General features: G+C 33.7%; 1 protein-coding gene across 1 annotated transcript in view; it reads left to right on the top strand.

The window, feature by feature from the left end:
- Positions 1 to 27732, top strand: part of atrnl1a (attractin-like 1a) — a 326819-nt gene that overhangs the window by 207669 nt on the left and 91418 nt on the right. The window contains exon 26 of the mRNA XM_073834640.1: positions 11689 to 11750. Coding sequence (XP_073690741.1) covers positions 11689 to 11750 — 62 coding nt within the window. The remainder of the gene's footprint in view (positions 1 to 11688; positions 11751 to 27732) is intronic.

Genomic DNA, 27732 nt, shown 5'->3' with positions numbered 1-27732 from the left:
TCTGTGCTTCTGAACTACAGTTTCAACCTATTTCTAATTTTCTCTGTTACATTTTACATTAGTACTTACAATATATAAGGTTAGGTGTGACGTGTCTGAAACAGTTGTCTGTAGAATTTGACATTTTTATGGTTTCATCCTTCGTTCTAAAGAAAATTGCTATATAATTTTTATTAATTTTACCCTATTGACAGCCATAATTAAGTTTCTCTTTAGGTTTATACATCAAACATTAGTGGTGGGTAGAGCCGAATGCTATGGAATACCATTTCGCCACTGACTAAAAAAAATGGGCCTAATTGCAAAATGCAGTTGCGAGTTAACATCTCACGATTCTGACTTTTTTTTCCTCAGAATTGTGAGATATAAATCTGGATTTCTGACATTTTTTTCAGAATTGTGAGAGATAATCTTGCAGTTCTGGTTGTTTTTCTCAGAATTGTGATATAAACGCGCATTTCTGACTTTTTCCCTCAGAATTGTAAGATATAAACCTACATTTCTGACTTTTTTTCTCAGAATTGTAGGATAATCTCACATTTCTGACTTTTTTTTTTCTCAGAATTGAGATAAAACTGCAGTTTTAACTTTTTTCTCAGAATTGAGATATAAACCTGCAGTTTTGACTTTTCTCAGAATTGTGAGATATAAGCCCGAATTTCTGACTGTTTTCCTCAGAATTGTAAGATATAAACCTACATTTCTGACTTTTTTTCCTCAGAATTGTGAGATATAATCTCGCTGTTCTGATTTTTTTTCTCAAAATTGTGAGATATAAACTTGCAGTTCTGACATTTTTTTCTCAGAATTGTGAGATATAAACCCACATTTCAGACTTTTTTTCCAGAATTGTGAGATATACACTACCGTTCAAAAGTTTGGGGTCAGTAAATTTTTATTATTTCTTTTTTTTAAGAAATTAATACTTTTATTCACCAAGGATGTATTAAGTTAATTATTAAAAGTTTATTAAAAGTGAATAATAAATCATTTACATTGTTATAAAATATTTATAATAAATATTTGAATAAACACTGTACTTTTTAAACTTGTTATTCATGAAAGAATCCTGAAAAAAAAAAAAAAAAAAAAATCACAGGTTCCAAAAAATATTTGGCAGCACAACTGTTGATATTATCCAACATTGATCATTCTAATAATAAATCAGCATATTAGAATGATTTCTGAAGGATCATGTGACACTTAAGACTGGAGTAACAGCTGATAAAAATTCAGCTTTTCATCACAGGAATAAATTCTATTTTAAAGTATGTTAAAAAAAAAAAAACATTATTTCATATTGTAAAAACATTTTGCAATATTACTGTTTTTTTCTGTATTTCTAATCAAATAAATGCAGCCTTGATGAGCATAAGAGACTTCTTTAAAGATTATTACAAGCCTTACTGACCCCAAACTTTTGAACGGTAGTGTAATCTCGAAGTTCAGATTTTTTTTCTCTGAATTGTGAGATATAAACCTGCAGTTCTGACTTTTCCCCCAGAATTGTGATATAAACACGCATTTCAGATTTCTTTTCCCTCAGAATTGTGAGATATAAACCTGCAGTTCAGATTTAATTTTCTCCGAATTGTGATATAAACTTGCAGTTCTGACTTTTTTCTCAGAATTGTAAAATATAATCTCACAGTTCAGATTTTTCCCTCAGAATTGTGAGATATAAACCCGCAGTTCTGACTTTTTTCTCAAAAGTGCATAATATAAACTCGCAGTTGCAAATTATAAAGTCAGTATTGCATGACTTGCAATTGCTAGGAAAACTTAGAATTGTGAGATTTAAACTCAATTCTGACCTTTTTTCTCTGAATTGTAAGATAATTGCAATTTCTGACTTTATAACACACAGTTGTGAGTTATTAAGTCAGAAATGTAAAACATAAACTCACAATTCTGAGAACATATCAGTATTTTTTCCCTTCAGAATTGGACTTTATAATGTAACTCGCAATTGCGAGTTTATATCTTCACAATTGTGAGAAAAAATTCGCATTTGCTAGAAAAAAGGTCAGAGTTGCGAGATACAAACTCGTATTTAAGTAGTCAAATATTCCATAGATCAGCCATCGTCACATAAGTATTTCTGTATTTTTGGTTTCTATCTATTTTAAAGTCCTCCATATGGTTCGTTGACATTCTGTAAAGAATCAACTTTTATGTAGATACCTGTATGCAGAGGAGTTTGTGTAAGAGTGCCATTTTAGATTATTCTGTAACTACAATCGTGGAGGAAAAATGACCTTCTGAATGATGCCCATAGTTTGCAATTGGTCTTGTAAAGTATTCACCATTAAGTCAACAACATGACAGAAAACAAGAAACGAAATTGCTTAAGTTGCTATTAGCTCCTTTCTTGTAACATGCACAAGGCCTTTGCATGCGCAGCTCCAATCTAATGCATTAGCAAACATATTTTCTGACAGATTTAAAGTTTCATGTAAGTGGGTCTGCCTTCAGGAAACTTTTCTAGAGTGTTTTTCCTGCCAAACTGTTCCTCCACATTGCACTGGGCAGCAGCTAAATGTAAATTAGATGTATAAGAAAGTATTTTAGGATAATTGTATGCTAATGCAAAATTAAATCAATACATTTAGTATTGAGGGATTTAGTCTTGGATATTATCACACTTATTTTACAGTAAAAAGAGAAATTATGGTAATGCGGTTTGCTTCTGTGATCCCTGATGTCAGGCACGGTGTTTCACAAACTTCCTTCATAGTCCAACACAATTTTTTTAGTAGCCTAGCACCCCACTGCCCTCATGTCAAGTTCATTTTCTATATGTGATTGGAGGATGTGTGTTTCTACTCTGCATGGTAACTTATAGCTTGATCAATATAAATAAATGACAAAAAAGACAGTATGATACAGTATGTGCTTAAAACCTCTCCTCACCCATCTGCAATAAAGTATGACGATGTGGATACTGTGAGAGCAGCTGACACTGCCCTACGAGCCAGAAGTCTGGCACTAACAGAGACATGCGCTCGTTCATAGACCAACCTGCTTCTGCTTTAGTGGACTTTGGGCCTAAACTCCTGAGCCTGACCATCAATCACCATTTTCAGGTCATTAAATCTCTTCTGTAGACATCTAAAATCTACAAGGTCAGGAAAAAGGCTCGAGCTTGGAATCTGCTAGCTAGCATACCCATAATGTTCTTTTATATCCTCAAAGAGCTCTTTAATGGAGGTGGCAAAGTCAGGGTTATTAGCCAGAAGCTGGAGTGAGATGGAGAGAAATATGCTGACGGTGGGTAAAGACATCATGAGAAATTCAGTGCTTGTTAGGGTTTTTATAATTTTAATTGACAAGGAGACAACAAAGCATCAAAAAGAATGTGTCTGTGTCTGCCAAGGCTTAGAAGCCGCAAGGACTGTGTGGCCAATGATCAGCTGTTCTTGGGTGTCTTACAGACAAAGTGTGTCAAATCTGTCTTGTACTTTAATGCCATATATACACACTACAGTTTAAAAGTTTAAATGGAATAGAAACAAAAGTTTGGAATAGAAACAGGTTTTTTTTTTTTTGGAATAGAAACGGGTTGGTTTTTTTACCTGTCAACGGGTGTATGTAAAAGCCACATGATCCTTCTTTAAGATACTGTAACCTCCAAGAAGCACCTCATACATGGCTGCTCTTAAGTATACACTCCTAAAAATAAAGGTGCTTTAAAAGGTTCTTACACATTTATTTTTTATTTTTCATTTTCAAATTATTTCAGATTTCTCAAACATTAATAAAAATATAATTATAAATGATAATTGAACTAAAAAATACCACTAATGGAAACACTGTGCTTTCACAATTGTTTTTTAATCGGCATTTATAAAATATCACAAAAAAACGCTGTTGTTGATTAAGTCAGGTGAGAAATTTGCAGTGTTTGTTATCATTTTATTCTTACTAGAATGCAAAAACAAAAACCTGCAATGTGATTATGTGCACTGCAATAGAGATACCCATGAGGGAGCGACTGACTCCATGTACAATAAATCAAATAATATGAGTCTTCTTCTCATATGCGTACATTATTATTTAACCATATTTCTCAAAATCAATGTTAATTCCTTCATTTTAGACTTACATTTTAGTCTGGGACTAGGCTTAAGCCTTGTCTGTAAAACCGGTGGTTTTTTAAAATAACCCTTGTGCGACCTTATGGACATTTTTATCCATTTCAGTTTTGTTTTTTGTTTTAAGTGTGCCTGTGTTAATGCCAACTGCATAAATCTTGGCTCAGGTGTGTATTTTTTTTTTTTAAATCTTAATATTTCACCCTCATTTCCATCAAAAAATCTATTTTACCCTATGACAAAAAATACTCACACTCAGGACCTTAAGGACAAAAATGTCCACATTGAAACCCATTAAAACTGCAATTTTTTAACCCAGGGCCATGTGACTATAAAATGATGCAATGTTTGCTAATAGGCATTCATTCTATCGGCAAGGCTTCAAATTTTATATTTTTACCAGATTGTGCCATTTTTTCAAATTTGACATATAAAAGAGATACTTGCTTTTTTGTGTTTTCTGCTTATGCATATTACAGTCTTTTAGGAAAGGAAGGAAAGGAGGTGACATGAGGCCAAGTATGGTGACCCATACTAGGAATCTGTGCTCTGCATTTAACCCATCCAAGTGCACACACACAGTAGTGAACACACACACACTGTGAACACACACCCGGAGCAGTTGGGGGTTCGGTGCCTTGCTCAAGGGTCTCACCTCAGTCGTGGTATTGAGGGTGGAGAGAGTGCTGTACATTCACTCCCCCCACCTACAATCCCTGCCGGACCTGAGACTCGAACCCGCAACCTTTGGGTTACAAGTCCGACTCTCTAACCATTAGGCCACGGCTGCCCCCTAATTGGAAATTGGAAATTGGAAATTGGAAATTGGAAATTGGAAATTGGAAAATGGAAAATGGAAAAATGGAAAAATGGAAAAATAATGCAGCTATAATTGTGTGGGTATGTTGGTAAGGATGTCAGAGTGTGGTTTGCATGTGTTTACTGAAAATTTTATGGGTGTAATTAGTTTGAAAGAAGTTATATTGTACTGGCAATCAAAAATCCCACTCCATGTATATGAGTCTCACCCTTGGCAGGGTCATAGGGCCATGTGAAAGCTAGGAATAAGGTCAAAGAAGGTTAATGAGCTTTTTTCTTTTTCACCCAAACACACATTTTAATCCTTGATTGCACTTTTTCATTTGTTATTGTTTTTGTACAGAGATAAAAGGTGAGCATGAATTTGATGTAGAAGCTCAGAAGTCCCTAAACACATTGTTTTTGCTTTGACCACAAGAAAATGCTGATTGTGTAGTCGGGTAGATTTTGTACAAAGTTTGAGTGTTCGCACAGCCAAACAGGTGTTCGCACAGCCAAACCTATACATATTTGGTGCTTGAGGGCTTGGTCATTTCATTGCTTGCAAGATGAAGAGACGTTACTCAGCAGAGGAAGCTCTGAAGCTAGTGTTGCCCACTGACAGTGAGCATTATGTAAAGAAACCAGCTTTTAAAGCATTACAATTCTGAAAATGAATGAATGTTTGGTAATTATGAATATAAGAGATGCTGATAAAATAACATCAGTCGGTAAAAGTGGAAAAAAATATTAATATATTGCATTTCTATGACAGATTTTTGACATGGCCCTTTTTGTCCATTATAGGCCTAAGTGTTAGTTTAAAAAAAAATATGACACTACATAAAAAATATAAATGCCTCAAAATTAATGTTGTTGTTCTTCACTGACACACCCAAGAAGCTAATAAGCAAAGAAAAAAATAATCTGCTTAGCATTTAGTATATGGAAATCAACTACTATTTTTCATTTTTCATAAAAAAAACACCTGTGGCATTATGTAAACAAAACAGCATTTAAAGGGTTAAAATTCTGAAAATTAATGAATGTTTGGTATTATAAATATTAATAAATCATATTTTTATGGCAGTTTTTGGACATGGACATTTTTGTCCATTTTGCACCTATGTGTAAGGGTTAAGACTGTCTATACCTTAATGCAAAACGCTACAGACGAAACATTATTTATGAATGCACTGGTCAGTTTTTTGCCGTTTGTCTTTTCATAATGTTATGACAATACCTTCCTTTTTCTCAAAATTTCTTGGCGTTCATTGACAAATCTCCACTTTTGCATATACCAAAATTCACCATTTTATTCCTTTTTATCGTTTGATGGTTTTTATAGAGGGGGTTATATGGCAGTATTTTCTGATTTATGGGAGGATGAAAAGAGCTGTCCAAAATCCTCTCTGTAGATTTTTTTTTCTCTTTATAGTCTAAAATGTCAACAAAATGAAACAAAAATTTTTGAACCTGGTTTCATCCAGTGCTCAGATGTTCATTTATTATTTTTTCCCTATTTACCCTGGGGTGTCTTGCCTTGAGGACTGGAACTCATTTACTAGTAGTGATTTTCTCAATTCACGTGTTACTGCTCTCAACCCAGCATGATGTTTACAGTAAAGAGCAGAATTTAGGAGCGGGAAGGAGTCGAGAGCACTTCGGTAGGGTACCAGCTCCAGCCACCAGCTCGTCTTGCTTTAATGGCCAGTCCCTCTGGCAAGAAAAATCAGCTTTTCTCAACACTTTCTTTCTTTCAGTTTTTGATTGTCATGCACTTTCACTGCAAAAAGCAAATGCCAGTAAATCACTTAAGGGCTGACCAAACCCCTCACTTCCACCTGCGCACACACACCTCCCTATCCTCTCCTCTCCATCTATCCTAATGCTCCTTCCTCCCATCCAGAAGTAAAAGCACATTTATGACGGTTGAAAATGTCGCATGGATGTATTAGTCACCTTTCATGATCATCTGCTGTGCACCCCGGCACAAATGAACACAGCTGCATAGCGCGACAGAGAAGGTCCACATTTAATGTCTGTGTGTGTGTATGTGTATGTGTTATTGCCTTGCTTTATACCTGCCTCTGTTTTTGCAGTCGATAATAGTGTGTCCTCCAAGAAAAAGAAAAGTTTGAGTCCAAAACTCATTCGAACTAAGTAAACACATTTTGTCGCCTGAACTTTGAAAGCACGCCACTTCTTGAAAAATAAATCACTGCGATAACATCTGACATTTACAAATCAATCATAAAATGACATTTTCTTTTATCAGATGGTCGATTTTTAGATGGAGATGGAGGGCGGATTAAGATTTAGATAGGTTTAGTTGGGAGAATTATGTATTGGATTCTCATAAGCAATCGATGTGAGTGGCCTCAGATATTGAAAAGGCAAATAATTTGGTCATGTAGCTGAAGCAATCAGCGAATGGACAGGAACACAGGATCTTATTTGTGGGCTTGACTGCAACAGCTGAGAAATCAAATGCAGTTTATATAACACACTGTGCTTATTGTACCGCTTACGTAAGGGAGGACAGGGAGAAATGTTAATCTACTGAACCCCAGTGATTTCAAACACTAGTTATGTATTGGCATGTTATGTAATGTAATGAATTAGCCATCACAGACCTTCATTCCCGGTGGCTTTTGGGGTCTTTCATCATTATGTGAGTGAGAAAATTTGGTAGTATGTGGGACCCATGACATATATGCACGTTTAAAAAAAAAATATGTTCGTAAAACCTAAAAAATTAAGGCAACAGTTGGCATAACTTAATTTATTTAGTTCATTTACATGAATCTATTTTTAAATACATTTTCAGTAAATTTCCTGACTGAACCTAAATGTTAAAAAAAATTTATAATAGTGTGTTGTTTTAGGGGATGTTTGTGAAGGACACAATCTTGCATTTGGAAACAGCTATATGGTTTCGAAGAATGTGTGTTGAAGAGTAGAAATGAGAATTGCATTATATTATATATTATATTTGCAATTTTTTTTATAATTAAAATACTTTTTTATAAAGTTGGAGAAATCTTTCACACAAAAATGAAAATTCTGTCAACACATACTCACCCTTATGATGTTCCAAACCTGTATGACTTTTTTATTTTATTTTTACTTACTGGGTTCATATATCCAGTATAACCATTCAATTTTATATTTATTTTATTTTATTTTATTTTTTAAAGAAATTGATACCTTTATTCAGTAAGGGTGCATTAAATTTATCAGAAATTACAGTCAAAAATTTTTACATTTTTAGAAAAGATTTCTATTTCTACAATGAGAAAAATTTCTAAGATTACAAGATTAAAGTCGTAATATTTCGAGAATTAAATAGAAATATTACGAGAATAAAGTCAAAATATTATGAGAATAAAGTCAAAATATTATGAGAATAAAGTCAAAATATTACGAGATAAAAGTCGAAATATTACGAGAGTAAAGTCGAAATGTTACGAGAATAAAGCCTAAATGTTACGAGAATAAAGTCGAAATATAAAGAGAATAAAGTTGAAATATTACGAGATTAAAGTCGAAATATTACGAGAGTAAAGTCGAAATGTTACGAGAATAAAGTCGAAATATAAAGAGAATAAAGTTAAAATATTACGAGAATAAAGTTGAAATATTACGAGAATAAAGTTGAAATATTACGAGAATAAAGTTGAAATATTACGGGAATAATGTTGAAATATTACGGGAATAAAGTTGAAATATTACGAGAATAAAGTCGAAATATTACGAGAATAAAGTTGAAATATTACAAGATTAAAGTCGAAATATTACGAGAGTAAAGTCGAAATGTTACGAGAATAAAGCCTAAATGTTACGAGAATAAAGTCGAAATATATCGAGAATAAAGTCGAAATGTTACGAGAGTAAAGTCGTAATGTTTCGAGAATAAAGTCGAAATATTAAGAGAATAAAGTCGTAATGTTTCGAGAATAAAGTCGAAATGTTACGAGAGTAAAGTCGTAATGTTTCGAGAATAAAGTCGAAATATTAAGAGAATAAAGTCGAAATGTTTCGAGAATAAAGTCGAAATGTTTCGAGAATAAAGTCGAAATATTAAGAGAATAAAGTCGAAATGTTACGAGAATAAAGTCGAAATATATCGAGAATAAAGTCGAAATATTATGAGATTAAAGTCGAAATATTACGAGAGTAAAGTCGAAATGTTACGAGAATAAAGCCTAAATGTTACGAGAATAAAGTCGAAATATATCGAGAATAAAGTCGAAATGTTACGAGAGTAAAGTCGTAATGTTTCGAGAATAAAGTCGAAATATTAAGAGAATAAAGTCGTAATGTTTCGAGAATAAAGTCGAAATATTAAGAGAATAAAGTCGTAATGTTTCGAGAATAAAGTTGAAATATTACGAGATTAAAGTCGAAATATAAAGAGAATAAAGTTGAAATATTACAAGAATAAAGTGGAAATATTATGAGATTAAAGTTGAAATATTACGAGAGTAAAGTCGAAATGTTATGAGAATAAAGCCTAAATGTTACGAGAATGAAGTCGAAATATTACGAGAATAAAGTTGAAATATTACGAGAATAAAGTTGAAATATTACGAGGATAAAGTTGAAATATTACGGGAATAAAGTTGAAATATTACGAGATTAAAGTCGAAATATAAAGAGAATAAAGTTGAAATATTACAAGAATAAAGTGGAAATATTATGAGATTAAAGTTGAAATATTACGAGAGTAAAGTCGAAATGTTATGAGAATAAAGCCTAAATGTTACGAGAATGAAGTCGAAATATTACGAGAATAAAGTTGAAATATTACGAGGATAAAGTTGAAATATTACGGGAATAAAGTTGAAATATTACGAGAATAAAGTCGTAATATTTCGAGAATAAAGTCGAAATGTTACGAGAGTAAAGTCGTAATGTTTCGAGAATAAAGTCGAAATATTAAGAAAATAAAGTCGTAATGTTTCGAGAATAAAGTCAAAATATTAAGAGAATAAAGTCGTAATATTTCGAGAATAAAGTTGAAATATTACGAGATTAAAGTCGAAATATAAAGAGAATAAAGTTGAAATATTACAAGAATAAAGTGGAAATATTATGAGATTAAAGTTGAAATATTACGAGAGTAAAGTCGAAATGTTATGAGAATAAAGCCTAAATGTTACGAGAATGAAGTCGAAATATTACGAGAATAAAGTTGAAATATTACGAGAATAAAGTTGAAATATTACGAGGATAAAGTTGAAATATTACGGGAATAAAGTTGAAATATTACGAGATTAAAGTCGAAATATAAAGAGAATAAAGTTGAAATATTACAAGAATAAAGTGGAAATATTATGAGATTAAAGTTGAAATATTACGAGAGTAAAGTCGAAATGTTATGAGAATAAAGCCTAAATGTTACGAGAATGAAGTCGAAATATTACGAGAATAAAGTTGAAATATTACGAGGATAAAGTTGAAATATTACGGGAATAAAGTTGAAATATTACGAGAATAAAGTCGTAATATTTCGAGAATAAAGTCGAAATGTTACGAGAGTAAAGTCGTAATGTTTCGAGAATAAAGTCGAAATATTAAGAAAATAAAGTCGTAATGTTTCGAGAATAAAGTCAAAATATTAAGAGAATAAAGTCGTAATATTTCGAGAATAAAGTCGAAATGTTACGAGAGTAAAGTCGTAATGTTTCGAGAATAAAGTCAAAATACTACGTGAAAAAAGTCGAAATATTATGAGATTAAAGTCGAAATATTACGAGAATAAAGTAAAAAAAAAAATGAGAATAAAGTCAAAATATGAAGAGAATAAAGTCTAAATGTTTTTGAGAATTAAGTCAAAATTATGAGAATAAAGTCAAAATGTCAAATGTTTTATTATAAATCTTAATTTGTGTGGTTTTAAATTGTTCAATATAATAAAGTCAATAATAAGTAATACATTTAATAATAAGTTTTTTTATCATTATTTTTGTGCACTTCAGTAACCCTTTATATTTCATATGTGTTAGTTTTATTAAGAGGTAAATTTTAAGTATGATAGCAGTTCCAATATTGTACTAACACTGTTAGTTCTAATTGCTTAGCGTTTTAGTAATGATGTGAATGATGGGAATGTTTCACTGCATAATTAGTTTACTTTTAATTGCTTTCCATTATGTGCATTATAATATTCCATAACGCAGCTAGTAGCATGTTGTTATCTTTATAAAAGTACTTTTTTTTAGCCTTAGAGTCTTTTGGAATATTTAAGATTGTGGAATGAACTTGAGATATGTACAGTGGCAAAATAAATAAACACAAACAATCAATAAATAAAATTCCATCATAAACACACATAATTAAGTATCGGAGTATTTCAAGTCCCTGTTCAGCATTTGGGGAAAATTCATGGTGCTTGTTTTCTAGGAAACCTTGCCAAGCTGTAGAAAATTAATATGCCATGAATCTGCAATAAAACTACTTACATGTCAAGTAAAAATAATTTTGATTGGAAGCATTTATTATTCCACAGAAAGTTTGCAGAGTAAGGTGTACAACAAATTCAAGTTAGATTAGATCAACAACATAACACTTGATTAAATTATATATCAAGTTTATTACATGCCATCTGTTTTTTTTAGAAATCTTTTAAATATGGTTTAACAGTAGTTTATTTTTTGTCACCTAGCCCAGCATTCATAGTGAGTTGCTTGTTTTCCTTCAAATTTGAAGCCATTTGATGATTAAAACATTTGGGTATCTTTTGATAGCATTTTTGCTTGATTTTTTGAGTTTTCTTCTTCTTTTCTCACAGATATCCTTCTCTCAACACAGCAGCATCATGGACCTGGTGCAGTTCTTTGTCACATTTTTCAGGTATGCACACTTCATTAATTTAAATTAAATGTTCTGTGTAATTAAAGTGAAGAAACGTTGTGACTAAGTTAAACATTTACTTTGTTTCTCTAAAATATGCATAGAATTTTAGTTTTTGGAATTTAGTGAGAAGTTTGCTGAGGATGCAAGGATGCATTAACCTCACCATCTAAAGCCATTAATGAAGGCTGGCTGATGAATAAGCACAATATGTATAATTGTGTTGGCTGTGATGAAGCCAAACACTACCACTCTTGCTGTCTCTGCAAATAAAGGCATTCTGTGTTGTTTTAGGGGATGTTTGTAAAGGACACATTCTTTCACTTAGAAACCGCTATATGGTTTTAAAGAATGTGTGTTGAAGAGTAGAAATGAGAAATGCATTTTATTATATATTATAGTTGCAATTGTCTATTTTTTAATGTTTAAAATAATTTTTTATAAACCATCACCTATGTACACCTAAATATCAATGCATGTATATACTGGGTACATTTGGAGTCAGTAAGATTTATTTTATTTTATTTTTAAAGAAATTGATGCCTTTATTCAGTAAGGGTGCATTAAATTGATCAGAAATTACAGTCAAATCATTTATAATTTAAGAAAATATTTCTATTTCTATGATGGTGTTTTAGTGCCATGCTAAAAATTAAAACAATTCTAAGATTCTTGAGATTAAAGTCATAATATTTCGAGAATAAAGGTGAAATATTTTGAGAATAACGTTGAAATTAGGCTATACTTTTTTTTTATTCCTTTAGATGCTTCCTTCATGTTTGTATTGTGCTATAAACTTAAAATTATGAGAAAAAAAACATTTATAATTTGTATATTGTGATAAAACTTCAAGAAATTGATACCTTTATTCAGTAAGGGTGCATTAAATTATTCAGAAAGTACAGTCAAAACATTTGTAATTTTTAAAAAATATTTCTGATGGCAATTTAGTGCCATGTTAAAAAAAATCTAAGATTACGAGATCGTAATACAAGTCGTAATATTTCGAGAATAAAGCCGAAAAATAAAGGAGAACATTTTTTAAATATTATGAGTATAAATTTGAAATTCTGAGAATTAAAGTTAAAATGTTTCAAAAATAAAGTCGAAGTGTTATAAGAATAAAGTTGAAATATTATGAGAATAAAGTCAAAATATTACAAGAATAAAGTCAAAATTACGAGAATAGTCAAATGTTTAAAGAATTAAGTCGAAATTACGAGAATTAAATCATATCAATTAAAGTTATAATATTTTAAGAGTAAAGCCTGCACATGTATATTGCAAGGATTGGGAGCACCAGGAGAAGTTGCCAGGCCACTGGAATTAATTTGAATATATGTGGGATTATTAGAAGAAATCATACCATGTGTTATACTTGCAGGGAGAGTATGCTTGGAAATAATATTTCATGTCTTCGACTACATTTATTAGGTCTATTTGTAGTGCTACAGCCACCGAATAATAGCAATAAGCTTTGTGCTTTTGGTACTTTTAATATAAACCAAAGTCTCCACTTTCAAATTCGTTCAGTTTTATAGTGAAATACAAACAATGTGTCTTGTAACAATGTTTTTCTCACGCTCTTTAATGTATCAGGACAGGTTCCTGTATGCGAATCAGTCATCTTTTTGATTACAATGAGACATTCGGTTCATTTAATTATACTGTTTTCTTTGTGAAAATTCCACCACCTACTTCGCGAAAATGTATGTGGCGTCCAACCTTTCATTCCTTATATGTATTAAATTTAAAACAACAATAAAATGTCCTAAAGGTTGAAGTCGACTTGTTAACATAAGTTATATTGTCCTTTCTGAGGTATATAAGTGACTGTTCACAAGCTGTATAATTCACGGTATAATACAGTAAATGATTGGGAATAATATTTAATGTCTTCCATTCGTTATTTGTAGCGTGCCAGCCACTCAGTAATCGCAATAATTTTGTGCTTTGTTGCTTTTTGGTGTTACATACACAGCTCAGCTTTCAAATTGTGTCAGTTTTATCACAAAATACAAATTATAAATCCACTTTATTTCAAGTTTGCAACATAGTATTAATGTGAAGGAAACATCAGAGAGAATGAAAAAAAAAAACAGTATAGCCTAACGTAATTAAATGTCTCACTGTAATCGGAAAGACGACTTATTTACATGCTGCTTAAACTACAGCGATTTGTCATACCACATTAAAGAGCGTGAAAAGCACATTATTGTAATAGACATATTGTTTGTATTTCACTAAACAAAGGACAGATTTTGAAAGGTGAGACTTTTAAATTATTTCCAGATTCTCCCAATCCCATTTGTATGTGCAAAAGGCTAGAATATACTCTTAAAAAACTTTAATCTCGTAATTGCTACGAATTAATTCTCATAATTTTGACTTTATTCTTAACATATTTTGTTTTTATTCTCAAAACATTTGACTTTATTCTCGAAACACTTCAGATTTATTCTCATAAATGTGACTTTATTCTCGAAACATTTTGACTTTATTCTCATAATTTTGACTTAATTCTCAAAACATTTCGACTTTATTCTCATAATATGTTGACTTTATTTTCAAAAAATTTTTGTCTTTATTCTCGAAATATTATAACTTTAATCTCATAAAACATTTTGAATTTATTTTCATAATTTTAACTTAATTCTCAAATATTTGGACTTTATTCTCAAAACATTTCGACTTTATTCTCGAAACACTTCAGCTTTATTCTCATAAATGTGACTTTATTCTCATAATTTCAAATTTATTCTCGAGACATTTCGACTTCATTCTCATAATTTTGACATTATTGTCTAAATATTTTGTCTTTATTCTCAAAATATTTAAACTTTATTATTGTAATTTCTATTTATTCTTGTAATTTCAAAACATTTAAGCTTTATTTTCATAAATGTGACTTTATTCTCAAAACATTTCGGCTTTATTCTAATAATTTTGACTTTATTGTCTAAATATTTTTTCTTTATTTTTAAAATATGTTGACTTTATTCTCAAAATATTATAACTTTAATCTCATGATTGCTACGAATTAATTCTCATAATTTTGACTTTATTCTTAACATATTTTGTCTTCATTCTCAAAATATGTTGACCTTATTCTCAAAATATGTTGACCTTATTCTCAAAATATTTAAACTTTATTCTTGCAATTTAAATTTATTCTTGTAATTTCGAAACACTTAAGCTTTATTTTTATAAATGTGACTTTATTCTCGAAACATTTTGACTTTATTCTCATAATTTTGACTTTATGTTTGAGACATTTCGACTTTATTCTCAAAATATGTTGACTTTATTCTCTAAATATTATAACTTTAATCTCATGATTGCTACAAATTAATTCTCATAATTTGACTCTATTCTTAACATATTTAGTTTTTATTCTCAAAACATTTCAACTTTATTCTCGAAACACTTCAGCTTTATTCTCATAATTGTGACTTTATTCTCGCGACATTTTGACTTTATTCTCATAATCTTGACTTTATCGTCTAAATATTTCAACTTTATTCTCAAAATATGTTGACTTTATTCTTAAAATATTTTGACTTTATTCTCAAAATATTTAGACATTATTCATTATTCATTCATTATTCTCGAAACAACTTTAATTTTGTAATATTAGATTTTTTTAATTTTTTAACGTGGCACTAAAACGCTGTTATACTATTTCAATTAAATGCTGTTTTTCAAACTTAAGCACAACAATTTTCCACTAATAAGATGGAATGTTTCTTGAGCACCAAATCAATTAAATAAAAATGTAAATATTCAATTAGAAAACTGTTCTTTTCTAAATTTGCAGGATTATTAAAAAATCCACTTAAGGGTGAACCTACGGTACTTTTTACATGTTTCTCTTGAACAGCAGCCAGAACCATATGCACATATTTGCAGGTGATGGAAATCATCAATTTCTGTGACAGCACATGATGTTTGCAATTGCATGGTTTCATTTTCAGTTTTCACTAGTCATATGTGTTCAGAAATGCCATACTTGTTATAGTTCTGGACAGTCAAATTACAGAGCTGAGTGACCACAGTTGTGTTTAAAGTGCCTCAAAGTGCAGCAAAATAATTACATGCCACCTACTCTGTATAAATAATAACACGCCGCCCGCTATGTATAAATACTGAAGCTTGCGTTAGACTGTCAGCCGCCTCTGTATTGTGTTCTGTGGGATTTTTAACTGTCAGGTCAACACAAATGTTGTGTAACATCATTCCACATTTACATATCAATTTGTTTAGCACAGAAAAACAAAATGTTGCTATAAATTAACCAACATGAAGGTAATCTGCTTTGGTTTAGTCATGCCAAGTTATAAGAGTATTTAATCATTTGGCTTTATTTGATACACAGATATATAGGTTTTATTAATGGATTGTGCTGGAAACTGCACCACAACACTGTAGCTTTGGCTACACTGTGACACTGGCCATTTATCTTGTATGTATTCGTATTTGTGTGCAGTAATTTCAAGCGGATATGATTGTAAGTGTGCACATCCCGACATTCACAAAGGTTAAGGTCATGGCAACAGGGATTCAATGTTCGCTATACATATTCTTGCAGTTATTATCCAGTATGAATAGCAAGAGTTTTTTTGTTGTTTTGCAATTGTGAGCATGGGAATGTGTTGATAGATATCAAAGTTGAAGCTAGGGGCTGTAGGGCTTTGTTGTTTGGTGTGCATTTAGTCCTCTGCAGGCGAGGGACACGTCTGATGTAATGCGTCGTGGCATTTGAGGGAGATTGGTGCGTATACTTTGTATCCCTCCTATTTTATATCTCTTTCTCTCTTTTCCTCACTCCATCATATCTTCTGGCTGTGGATTCACAGTTCTGGTTCTCTGTCAAGAGGATACTTGTAGTTCAAGCCAAGTCGTTCAAAGCCAAAGTTCAGTCAAATGCCCAACTGCTTTACAATGCCAAAACAGAGATCAAACTCTGTGGAAAATGGTATATCGTGGTTAATTGAGTGTGGTGCATTGGCACACTTAAGTTATTTTAATTACACGGATGAATAATGATGTTTGTTTGTGAAACAGCAGTAAGGAGCATTGAGTATGGATTTGGAGCTCTGTCACTTTGTGTCCGTGGCTTAGCTGACAGATTGTTTATGAATTTGCAGTTTTTCTGGAAAAATAAATGAGAAAGTTGTCTCCAATAAAACAGGACAAAGTGTCAAGAAATGTTGAAAGTAAAATTATATATATATATATATATATATATATATATATATATATATATATATATATATATATATTAGTGGTGGGCCGTTATCGGCGTTAACGTGCTGCATTAACGTGAGACTCTTATCGGGCGATAAAAAAAATATCGGCGTTAATCTTTTCTCAAAGTTGGGTTGGGAGCTGGGCCTATACTATGCAAACTATGATGTATACCTAGTCGAATTGCACTGTAGGGGGTGAGAACGAGTCTTCGAACCTGTGTGTATGCCTACTGTGAAATTACCACATCAAACGAGACGTGCTAACATGGATGCAGCTGAGAGTATGTGAGCGGAGTGGAGCGGAGTGGGAGTGGAGCAGTGTGATTTTGGATGGAGGGAGGAGCGGATTTTTGAAAAATCGGATCGTCGTGGTTTTCACTCGCTCCAACAGCGCTCCACCACTGCTCCATCATGAGTACAATTCATGCCAGCGGTCCGTAATATGACTGCATATTAAGCAGGAATTTACATGTTAAACATATTTAGCTAGCTTGATAGAGATGGATCACTCAAATCAGAAGGCTATGATGACGGCAATGGACATGAGCGGTAAATTATAGTTCACAAGGAATTAGTTTGTTCCTTCTAGATACTGAATATTTTCAGGTGATTTAAACAGGTACAGCACTTATTCACATGCAATCGCTCTGTCAATAATGCATTAAAACAAATGTAACGGTATCCGATTTCGAATGAGCAGAATCTGTGTATTGTATTTTTTATTTTCATTACAAACTTTGCACTGCACAAAGCAGCAATTATACTCTTTTAATGCTGACAATGTTATCAGCTTGGTATGTGGTAGGAACAAAGTTTGCACATTAGTGTTCCAAACTCTCCTGTTATTTTATTTTAGTATTTTTATTTTAATATGTGTTATGAACAGGACCGTTATATTTCAAACATTATTTCAGATTTGTTTTTTGACGCGGAGCGAAGGCGGAGCGGTGTTTCTGATATCAGTGAGCGAGGAGTGGAGCGGGAGCGGGAAATTGTGAACCCGGAGCGGAGCGATTATTAAATGAACGGAGCGTGGAGGGGAAATTGTTGCCGCTCCACTCCGCTCACATACTCTGCAGCTATGAAGCCGCCGGGTTTGCTTCAGGGCAGGGGCGTTGCTAGACCCTTTTTACTGGGGCACGTGCCCCAGTGAAAATCTGCTGTGCCCCAGTAAAATCTCAAATTTGAGTTATAATTTACTTTGATAATCCCGAAATAAAGACATTAAACTATATGCAACAACTGAATTGACGCTTCTAAAAGCAACGCATGCAGTTTAACTATGCATGCAGATATCCATGCCCGTGCGCGTCTGTGTATTTAACTGCAACGCGCACGTCGCGCAGCCTTTTACGCAGAAGTACATGCAGTGTGGGAATAGTTGGTTACACAAGTTTGTATAGTTAATTGTGTTGTAAATGCAATTGTCAAGCAGTTTGTGATGCATTTTGGAAACAGGAGATGAGCCCCTGGTCTAATGCACCACCTGGCTTGAGAAACCTGTTCTCAAAGACTTACTTTTAGTCATTATTTGGGTAGCACACATATTCTGAATGCCTTCGGCAGAATTCAAATTAGCCATTTTAATCTAGATTAATCTAGATTAATTCCAAGATTACAGTGAGATTAATCTAGATTAAAAAAATAATCTATGCCCACCACTAATATATATATATATAGCACTCATGAACCCGCCGATAGCAGCTTACCTCAGCCAGATCTTCTGGAATTTACCTCTGACTCTGATGTCTCTATAGTGGTTAAACATTAGATATAACTCATTTTGGGTCAATCTAAAAGGCAGTTTATAGTCTCATTAATAAATTATTTGTTCCAGGCCAAATAGTTTTGGAATAGGGACCAAATAATGTTATATTTTATGTAACTTTAATGCTGTATACCATAGCGCTGTCATTGTACTTTTGACTGAATTGCCTAGCAACTTTTATGATGGATGTTGTTGTTTATTAAATCTAATTATTCATTATATTATATTATTCATATATATAAATAATAGTAGTATTTAATAATAGCATTAAGTATTGAGAAATGGTGTATGTTCAAGAAGGTGATTATAGTTACATTATTCAGCCATTAGATGGTGACAAGACATTGTTTTTTATGAGTGAGTCAGCAGTAAAGACTTGGAAGATGCAGCCAACAAATGCACTGAGCAGCACTGTCATCTGAAATCACTCTTAACAGATGAAAGGATAGTACGACAAAGATATTGCTTTCCTCAGTGGACATTCAAACAAATGTTTTATTGTGAATATGAGATTGAGTTAAAGAATGAATGCTGCATCAGATGCAGGTAATCACACTCCCTCAGTCCATCTCTTTCTCTCATAATACTCTACATAATACAGTGAGCATTTAATACAGTAATACAATAAGCTTTCAGTGAAGCAACTCAACATTCCTTCGTTACTAGTCATTAATGGGCCTCCATGGCGTAGTAAAAGAAAATGGTTCCACACAAAAGAGGCTTTTTAAAGACATGTGTCATCAAACTGTTGTATAAATGCAATATCACACTTGTAGCTGTGTGATATGGCTTAAAATCAGAATGATTTCATTCCTCTCTTTAACTGAATATTCATATATTATAGAACAGTTTTATAACACTGGTCAACCTCAAGTAATGCTACAAAAGTAAGTGAGGTTACCCCACAACATACCTTTCAGATCATTTGTGTTTCTCTTCTTACACCTTTTTGTTCCCTTCAATTTTTTTTTTTTTTTTTTTTTGTCCCCTTTGAAACATTTTCTGTGTCTGGATGTCACAGTAACCGTGTAACTCTGACTCCCTAACCTGATTGGCTGTCAGGATGATGGATATACCACCGTGTACCAGACAAGCTAAAGAGGTAAACAAACACTTCTCTAGCGGAACACAAGTGGGCCTGGTAAACTATTTACAGAGATTAGAGCCAATTATATTTCATATCAACTTCATTTTGCATTCACAATTTGATCCATTCAAAGTCGGATGTGGGATAGTCCCACTTGATATCGCTTATCTTTATCTATAAAGGCATTTCATTGCTCTCTGAGCATTTTCAGTTTAAGGGGTCTCCTAGCAAGCACATTTTAGGGAATAAACAAGGTTGTTCTGCAAGTTTTTAAGTGATCATTTACAGTGTTTTACACATCTGTCTCCACAAACATTTGCTAAACACATCTGATTAGCTTTTGATGTAGTATAGTCACGTAATCTTGACTGATTGATGCATTTTATTTGCTTAAATGTGAATGTTTATCCTTGAGTGGCGCCATGTTTGTGTTGCATCAGACAGTATTTGTAAGATGTAAGTCTGGCTTTTTTTAGACTGTTGCAAGATTGAGTCCTAAAACCAGTAAATGAGTTAGCATTTTGACTGAGTTTTTGTTAAATTGTGGTTAGGACAAGCTTAAAAGGTTTGTTGACCCAAAAATGAAAATTCTGTCATTAATTACTAACCCTCATGTGGTTCCAAACCCATAAGACCTAGGAGCCGGTGTTCTGACATAGAATCCAGATGCACTGCTCCTTGTTTACAAGCAGAAGACGACATAGGCCGCATAGAAAACAATCTTTGTAAACATGTCTGAAGATTTTGACAGAGAGAATGACTTGCAATTTTTTTGCCCAACCTTACTTATTTGAACCAGAATATAAAGTCAGTGCACTAAGGGTGCATTCACACTTGTAGTTCAGTTCTTTTGGTCCATTTGGTCCGTACCAAAAAAGAAAACAATACATTTGGTCCTGGTCTGCATAGTGTTCACACTGGCATTTTTGACAGCAAACCTAAAGATACCCAACCTAAAGGCAAAGTGATAAATTCACAACCTGATTGTTCGGGTTGAATAACTCATATTTTGTGACGAAACTCCCAACCAAACCAAACCCCCAAACAAAAGGTGTGTTTGAATTAAAGCGACGCTGCGCAGACCAGTCAGTGTATGACATCAAAGTACCCATTCACTGATTGGTCTGCTCAGCGCTGCTTTAAGTTGAATACACCTAATGTTGTCTGCTGGACTAAGCGCGCTCATTGATCTGTGTACGTATGATTTTATTTTCACCATCTGCGAACTCACGAAAAGGTCATAAAAGGTATTTACAACTCCACGTTTGCCCTCTGCTTATTTTGTTTTGGATACTCCGCTCGTTCTGCGTCATTAAACCATATCGCATAGCATTGCATCATGTCGTTACATCCTGTTTTTGGTTTGTTTATTTGTATTGTCTAAGTATTTGGTCCATATTGCATTCATATTTCATTCAACTGCACCAGAGTTCATTTGGAAGCGGACCGAGACTCATCTTTTTAGCGGTCTTGGTCTGCTTGTTTGGTGCACACCAGAGTTTGATCACAGCGTTCACATTTACTCAAATGAACCACACTAACAGAGCAATCACATCAGAGTTTGTTTTAATCGAATCAAACATGACAGGCGTGAACACATCCTAAGAGAGATAGACGTTCTACATCAGAACTTAGTCAGCAGAATTGTGTGTGTGACAGGTGTGTTCACACTTGTCATGGTGTGTTCACACTTGTCATGTTTAGTTCAATTAAAACAAACTCTAGTGCAATTGCTTTGTTAATGTGGTTCATCCAAGACCGCTAAAAAGATGGGTCTCTCTTCCAAACGAACTCTGGTGCGGTTCGATTTAAATATGTATGCGACACGGAGCAAATACTTCTAAACAAACCAAAAACAGGAAGTAATGACAAGATGCGATGCTATGCGACATGATTTCACAAAGGGAACAAGCAGTGTATTCAAAACAAAATGAGCAGAGGGCAAACATAGAGCAACGAGGAGGTAAAGTGCCTTTTATGAGCTTTTCGTGATCAGTTAATGGGTACTTGTGAATGGGTGAGTTCCGCCACGAAATATACGTCATTTAACCTGACTGATCAGGTTGTGAACGTATCACTGTCCTTTTAGGTTCGGTATCTTTAGGTTCGCTGTCAAAAATGCCAGTGTGAACACTAAGCCGACCAGGACCAAATGTATCATTTTCCTTTTTGGTCCAGACCAAACGAACCAAACTGCAAGTGTAAACACACCCTTAGGGTGCTTTCACACCTGTAGATCGATTTATCTGTTCCGAAACAGGGATTAAAATTATTACAGTGTTGCATTTTATTCTTGGTGCAGTTCGCCTTCACACAGCAAAGTTTGTAAACGGACCAAATGTGTTAATACAAGTCACGCGTGTAAACTGTGCTCTTATTGGTCAAAGCTCTAAAGGTTATTTATTCCGCTCAGCTGTCATCCATCAGGATGGATCAACAGCAGCTTTGTGGGTGTATTGTTGCATTTTTTGTATAGCTGTCGTTATTTTAATTTATAATTTTGAGCAGGAGTTCAGGATTCGTAGGGAAATCATTCTTAAAATGCACCTACTACAAGAGCACCTACTACAATAAGACAGCATTATAAAATGAAAATGCACGCTTTGATTTTGAATAGGAAAGACGTGCCCACACACAGACATTCACAGGTTCATTTTAAGAGGTTTTAGCTAAACAACAAAGCTACTGCTTTTCTCGGAACTGTAATTACCCATTATACATTGTGATATAGCCTGGTTCGTTGGTCCGTTTGATCGGATTGCTTTCTCACTACAACCGAACCGCTCCAGAGTTCGTTTTCAATCGAGCTGAGACCACATCGTTCAGGCGATCTCGGACCGATTGTTTTAGCGCGGATCTGAGCGCGATTGCCGTGTTCACATATGCCCAAACAAATCGAGCTAAGGGGGGAAATGCGCCAGGTTCCGAAACAAAGTGCCAGGTGTAAAAGCACCCTTAGACAGCAGTCATCAATGACAATTAAGAGCATTTTCAGAAGCATTTTAAGAGCACATTTCATGCACCGATTTCCAAAAACAACCTGTTTATTGCGAAATACATGTTTGCTTATGTTTTTCACTATGCGGGCCACAAGAGAAATATTAAAGGAGTAGTTCACTTTCAGAACAAAGATTTACAGATAATGTACTCACCCCCTTGTCATTCAAGGTGTTCATGTCTTTCTTTCTTCAGTGGTAAGGAAATGTTTTTTGAGGAAAACATTTCAGGATTTCTCTCCATATAATGGACTTCTATGGTGGAGCATCACAGGGCTCTAAATGATCACAGCCGAGGAAAGAAGGGTATTATCTAGCAAAAAAAAAAAAATATATATATACTTTTAACCTCAAATGCTCGTCTTGTCTAGCTCTGTGTGTACTTTGTGTAGAGATTAAAAAGTATATAAATTGCAATTGTTTTTGGAAAATAACGTTTTAATAATCGTTTCGCTAGATAAGACCCTTCTTCCTCAGCTGGAATCATTTAGAGCCCTTTGAAACTGCATTTAAACTGCATTTTGGAAGTTCAAACTCAAGGCACCATAGAAGTCCATTATATGGAGAGATATCATGAAATGTTTTCCTCAAAAAACATAATTTCTTTACGCCTGAAGAAAGAAAGACATGAACATCTTGGATGACAAGGGGTGGGTACATTATCTGTAAATTTTTGTTCTGAAAGTGAACTACTCCTTTAAGCTAATCATTTTAGACAGTTACATACCGTTATGAGCAGATGTTGAAGTAGATTCGTGTATTGACAATATGTGCTTTTAATTCAGCACTTTACTTTCACTTTCACTTCTTTCACATTCACTATCTATAACCAGGGGTGCACATGAGTGGTCCGTAGGTCTGCATGCACGACCAAAATAAGAAAATGCTCTGTGTAAGTTCAGAGCGCGCATTTGCATACTGACTATTTTAGATCGACAAACTGTAATACTGTATACTTTTGTTCGAACTGAAAGCATAATTCTAGGCTATTCGCTGCCATTTTCAAAGCAAAATGCAAAAACATTTTATTCACTTTTCACTGAACACTCTTTAATCAGAAGGCGCTAAACCCGGCGGGAGCGCATATACTTACTTGCCAGCAGCCCGCCAAAATAAAAGCTGGCTAATTTAGGTTTAAAAATGATGAAAATTCACATAAAAAGTAAATATTATCACTTTGTTTTAAATTTTACTATTTAACCTTTTTATTTTAAAACATAGTGGTATTACCGCACTTGTTTATTGTTTTATTGTATGAGTTATATTTAATGGGTCACACAATGTGTAGTGTGAGGACCAAACCAAATCTCCAGGTGAGATGAGAACCAGGCTAAAAAAACTTATGTGCACCCCTGGCTCTAACTATTGTGCAAAGTTTGCAACGTTGTGTGATATCCATTGACTTGCCTTCATGGTTTAAAACAGAAATAATTCCAATATTGTGACATAACCACAAACCCCCATGCATATGTATCTTAAACGCAGAGAGACATGAAAGGGTCAGAAAAAGGCTATGCATTAGGGCTGCACGATAGATCGTTTCAGCATCGTCATCGCGATGTACGCATGCGCGATAGTCACATCGTAGCAGTCACGATACAGGGAAAAAAAAATTATGTGTGTCTGATTTAAAAATGTACTTTCTATATTTCTGAACTTTCTATTCACGGATCTATATTTGTCTAAAATAAAGTAATTAACTCATGTATAAGGGTTCTTTAAAAACTACAATGCACACGTTGCTTCACCTACTTCATGCATGCAGTCTCTGCGTGCGCATGGCGAAATGAGCGCGGGATGGGAGAAAAGCGCCGAAATGGAAGATTTGGTCGCAAAAAGAAACGGTCATATGGAAGTATTTTGGATACAAAAAGGATGCTGCTGACCAAAAACAGGTGCTTTGTCTGGAGTGCCTGGCAGTTGTTGCCACAACTAGCGGAAACACTACGAATTTAAGGGACCGTTCACATGTCGCGCCCTAAAAACGCGTGGAAAACGCTAGGCGCGCCGCTTTCTCCTTCTTTCCAAAGCGCTCTGTAACTTGAGTGGCAGAGTGGCGTCTGCCGTTGCTAAGCAACCATGACACGCGCTCTCCTAAAGACGCGGAAGTTTCAGCAAAGATAAATGGATTTCCAAAACTAAAAATTGCTTGCAGTAGCTCTGCTGCTAAAAAATGTTATCCCTGTAACAGCTATGATCAGCTGTTCCTCCATCTTGGCTAAGCTTTTAATGTTTTTTGTGAAAGGAAGAAGCTGATTTCCCTTTCATCAGGGTAAAAGCAACATTCATTATTAATTTCATATTAGAGCCTTGATTTGCCTGAATTGACAGTGAATAAGGTGAGTCAAACTGTTTATGAAACTACCCAAAATAAGCTTTAAAAAGTATTTTATTTCAGGGTTTTGATTATACTGTACTTTTAAATTTTTTTATTTTTTGAAAATGCTTACAAAATTACCCCAATTATTCTTGAATTATTATTTGATTTTTAAGCAGTTCAAAACAACCTGATGAACATAAATGAATTTGTACACATCGCAATATAAATCGCAAGAAAAAAATATATCGCAATGTAATTTTTTCCCAATATCGTGCAGCCCTACTATGCATGGTCAGAAAGCTCTTGCATTTCATCAAAAATATCTTAATTTGTGTTCCGAAGATGAATGATGGTCTTATAAGTTTGGAACGACATGAGGGTGAGTAATTAATTTTTAAGTGAAATATACCTTTCACCCTTGTGCGTTCAAAAAAGAAAGTTGCACATAGGTGCAAAATGGACAAAAATGCCCATGTCCAAAAACTGTCATAAAAATATGATTGAAGAAGAAATTATATATATTAATATTTTTCCACTTTCACTGACTGTTGTTTTTTATCAGCATCTCTTCTATTCATAATTACCAAACATTCATTCATTTTCAGAATTGTAATGCTTTAAAAGCTGGTTTCTTTACATAATGCTCACTGTCAGTGGGCAACACTAGCTCCAGAGCTTCCTCTGCTGAGTAACGTCTCTTCATCTTGCAAGCAATGAAATGACCAAGCCCTCAAGCACCAAATATGTATAGGTTTGGCTGTGCGAACACCTGTTTGGCTGTGCGAACACTCAAACTTTGTATAAAATCCACTAGACTAAACAATCAGCATTTTGTTGTGGTGAAAACTAAAACAATGTTTTTAGGGGCTTCTGAACTTCTACATCAAATTCAAGCTCACCTTTTATCTCTGTACAAAAACAATGACAAATGAAAAAGTGCAATCAAGGATTAAAATGTGTGTTTGGGTGAAAAAGAAAAATCCTCAAAGCTCATTAACTTTCTTTGACCTTATTCATAGTTTTGACATGGCCCTATGACCCTGCCAAGGGTGTGACTCATATACATGGAGTGGGATTTTTGATTGCCAGTACAATATCATTTCTTTCAAACTAATTACACCCATACAATTTTCAGTAAACACATGCAAACCACACTCTGACATCCTTACCAACATACCCACACAATTATAGCTGCATTATTTTTCCAATTGACTCTATAATAGACTATAATATGCATTAGCAGAAAACACGAATAAAGCGAGTATTTCTTTTATATGCCAAATTTGAAGAAATGGCACAATCTAGTAAAAAATGGTACAACTGCTAAGTTAGAAGCCTTGCTGATAGAATGAATGCCTAATAGCAAATATTGCATAATTTTTAGTCAAATGGCCCTGGGTTAAAAAACTGTTTTAATGGGTTTCAATGTGGACATTTTTGTCCATAAGGTCCTGAGTATTTTTGTACACAGGGTAAAACTGATTTTTTTTTTTTTTTTTTAAGAAAATGAGGGTGAAATATTAAAATTTCAATAAAAATAAACACCTGAGCCAAAATTTATGCAGTTGGAATTAACACAGGCACACTTATGACAAAAAAACAAAACTGAAATGGACAAAAATGTCTTTTAGCAAATATGTCACTAAACATGGTGGTTCGTATTTCGCATCTGAGATCGGGTTGAAAAATACACCATTACTGGAGCAGTTTAATTGAAGGCAGCATTACAGTATAACTTAGTGAAAGAATAAAATAATTAAAGTTGGCCAGTGAAATCTTTCCTTTTTTTCACCATCTGATTCATGCGTTTGATTAGCATATTACCTCCAGCTCCTAACGTAATCTTAATTAGAAGTGCATTTCTCAAAATCTTTCTAAAATTTCAAAACATCCTCCTGAGAGACTCTGGGCTGTGAGCCTCAAGCAAGTAGATGGATATTTATCTCTTTCTGATTCATCTGGCTTTGATAAAGTTGATGAGCTTTTTAATCAGACTGTAAACTGTGCTGTCTATCATGCACATCCCAGATGTTTTTTTTTTTTATGTATTTCAATCCGTTCAAATATTTGTGCCTTTCTAAACAAAGAAACCATTATGCAGATTAGGTAGACAAAGTATAATAAATGGTCATTTTATATATATGTTTGGAAGAACTCCTTTTAGTTGTACAAAAACTGGTGTGTGCTTAAAGCAAAGTCTGTACTTTTGAACAGATAGGTGTTTCGATGTAGTCCCTCATTAGCTTCGAAAAGCCTTTTGAATACGTTTCTTTGAAGAGTACTTTTTTTTGTCGTCTCTGCTTTCTTGGAGCTCCACTAAATGAGCAAGAAAAACAGTAACAATTAAAGAGCGCTTAAGCCTTTCACCCACTCCTCCAGCTAATTGGTGACACCGCAATTCGGTTTAGCCCAATTACACACACTTTCTCTCTCTATGTTGATTAACATTCATCCACCTCTCTTTTTTTCCCTCCTCCTTTCTTCCATGAGGACCAAAGTCGTCCACGGGGCTGAAGTGTTGAGTGAGCCTGCTCATATCAGCGATGATGTTATTAGCGTCCT

Source organism: Garra rufa, chromosome 2 (genome assembly GCF_049309525.1).
Source record: "Garra rufa chromosome 2, GarRuf1.0, whole genome shotgun sequence".
In the NCBI taxonomy this organism is placed as follows: domain Eukaryota; kingdom Metazoa; phylum Chordata; class Actinopteri; order Cypriniformes; family Cyprinidae; genus Garra; species Garra rufa.
This window is presented reverse-complemented; position numbering and strand designations above follow the sequence as displayed.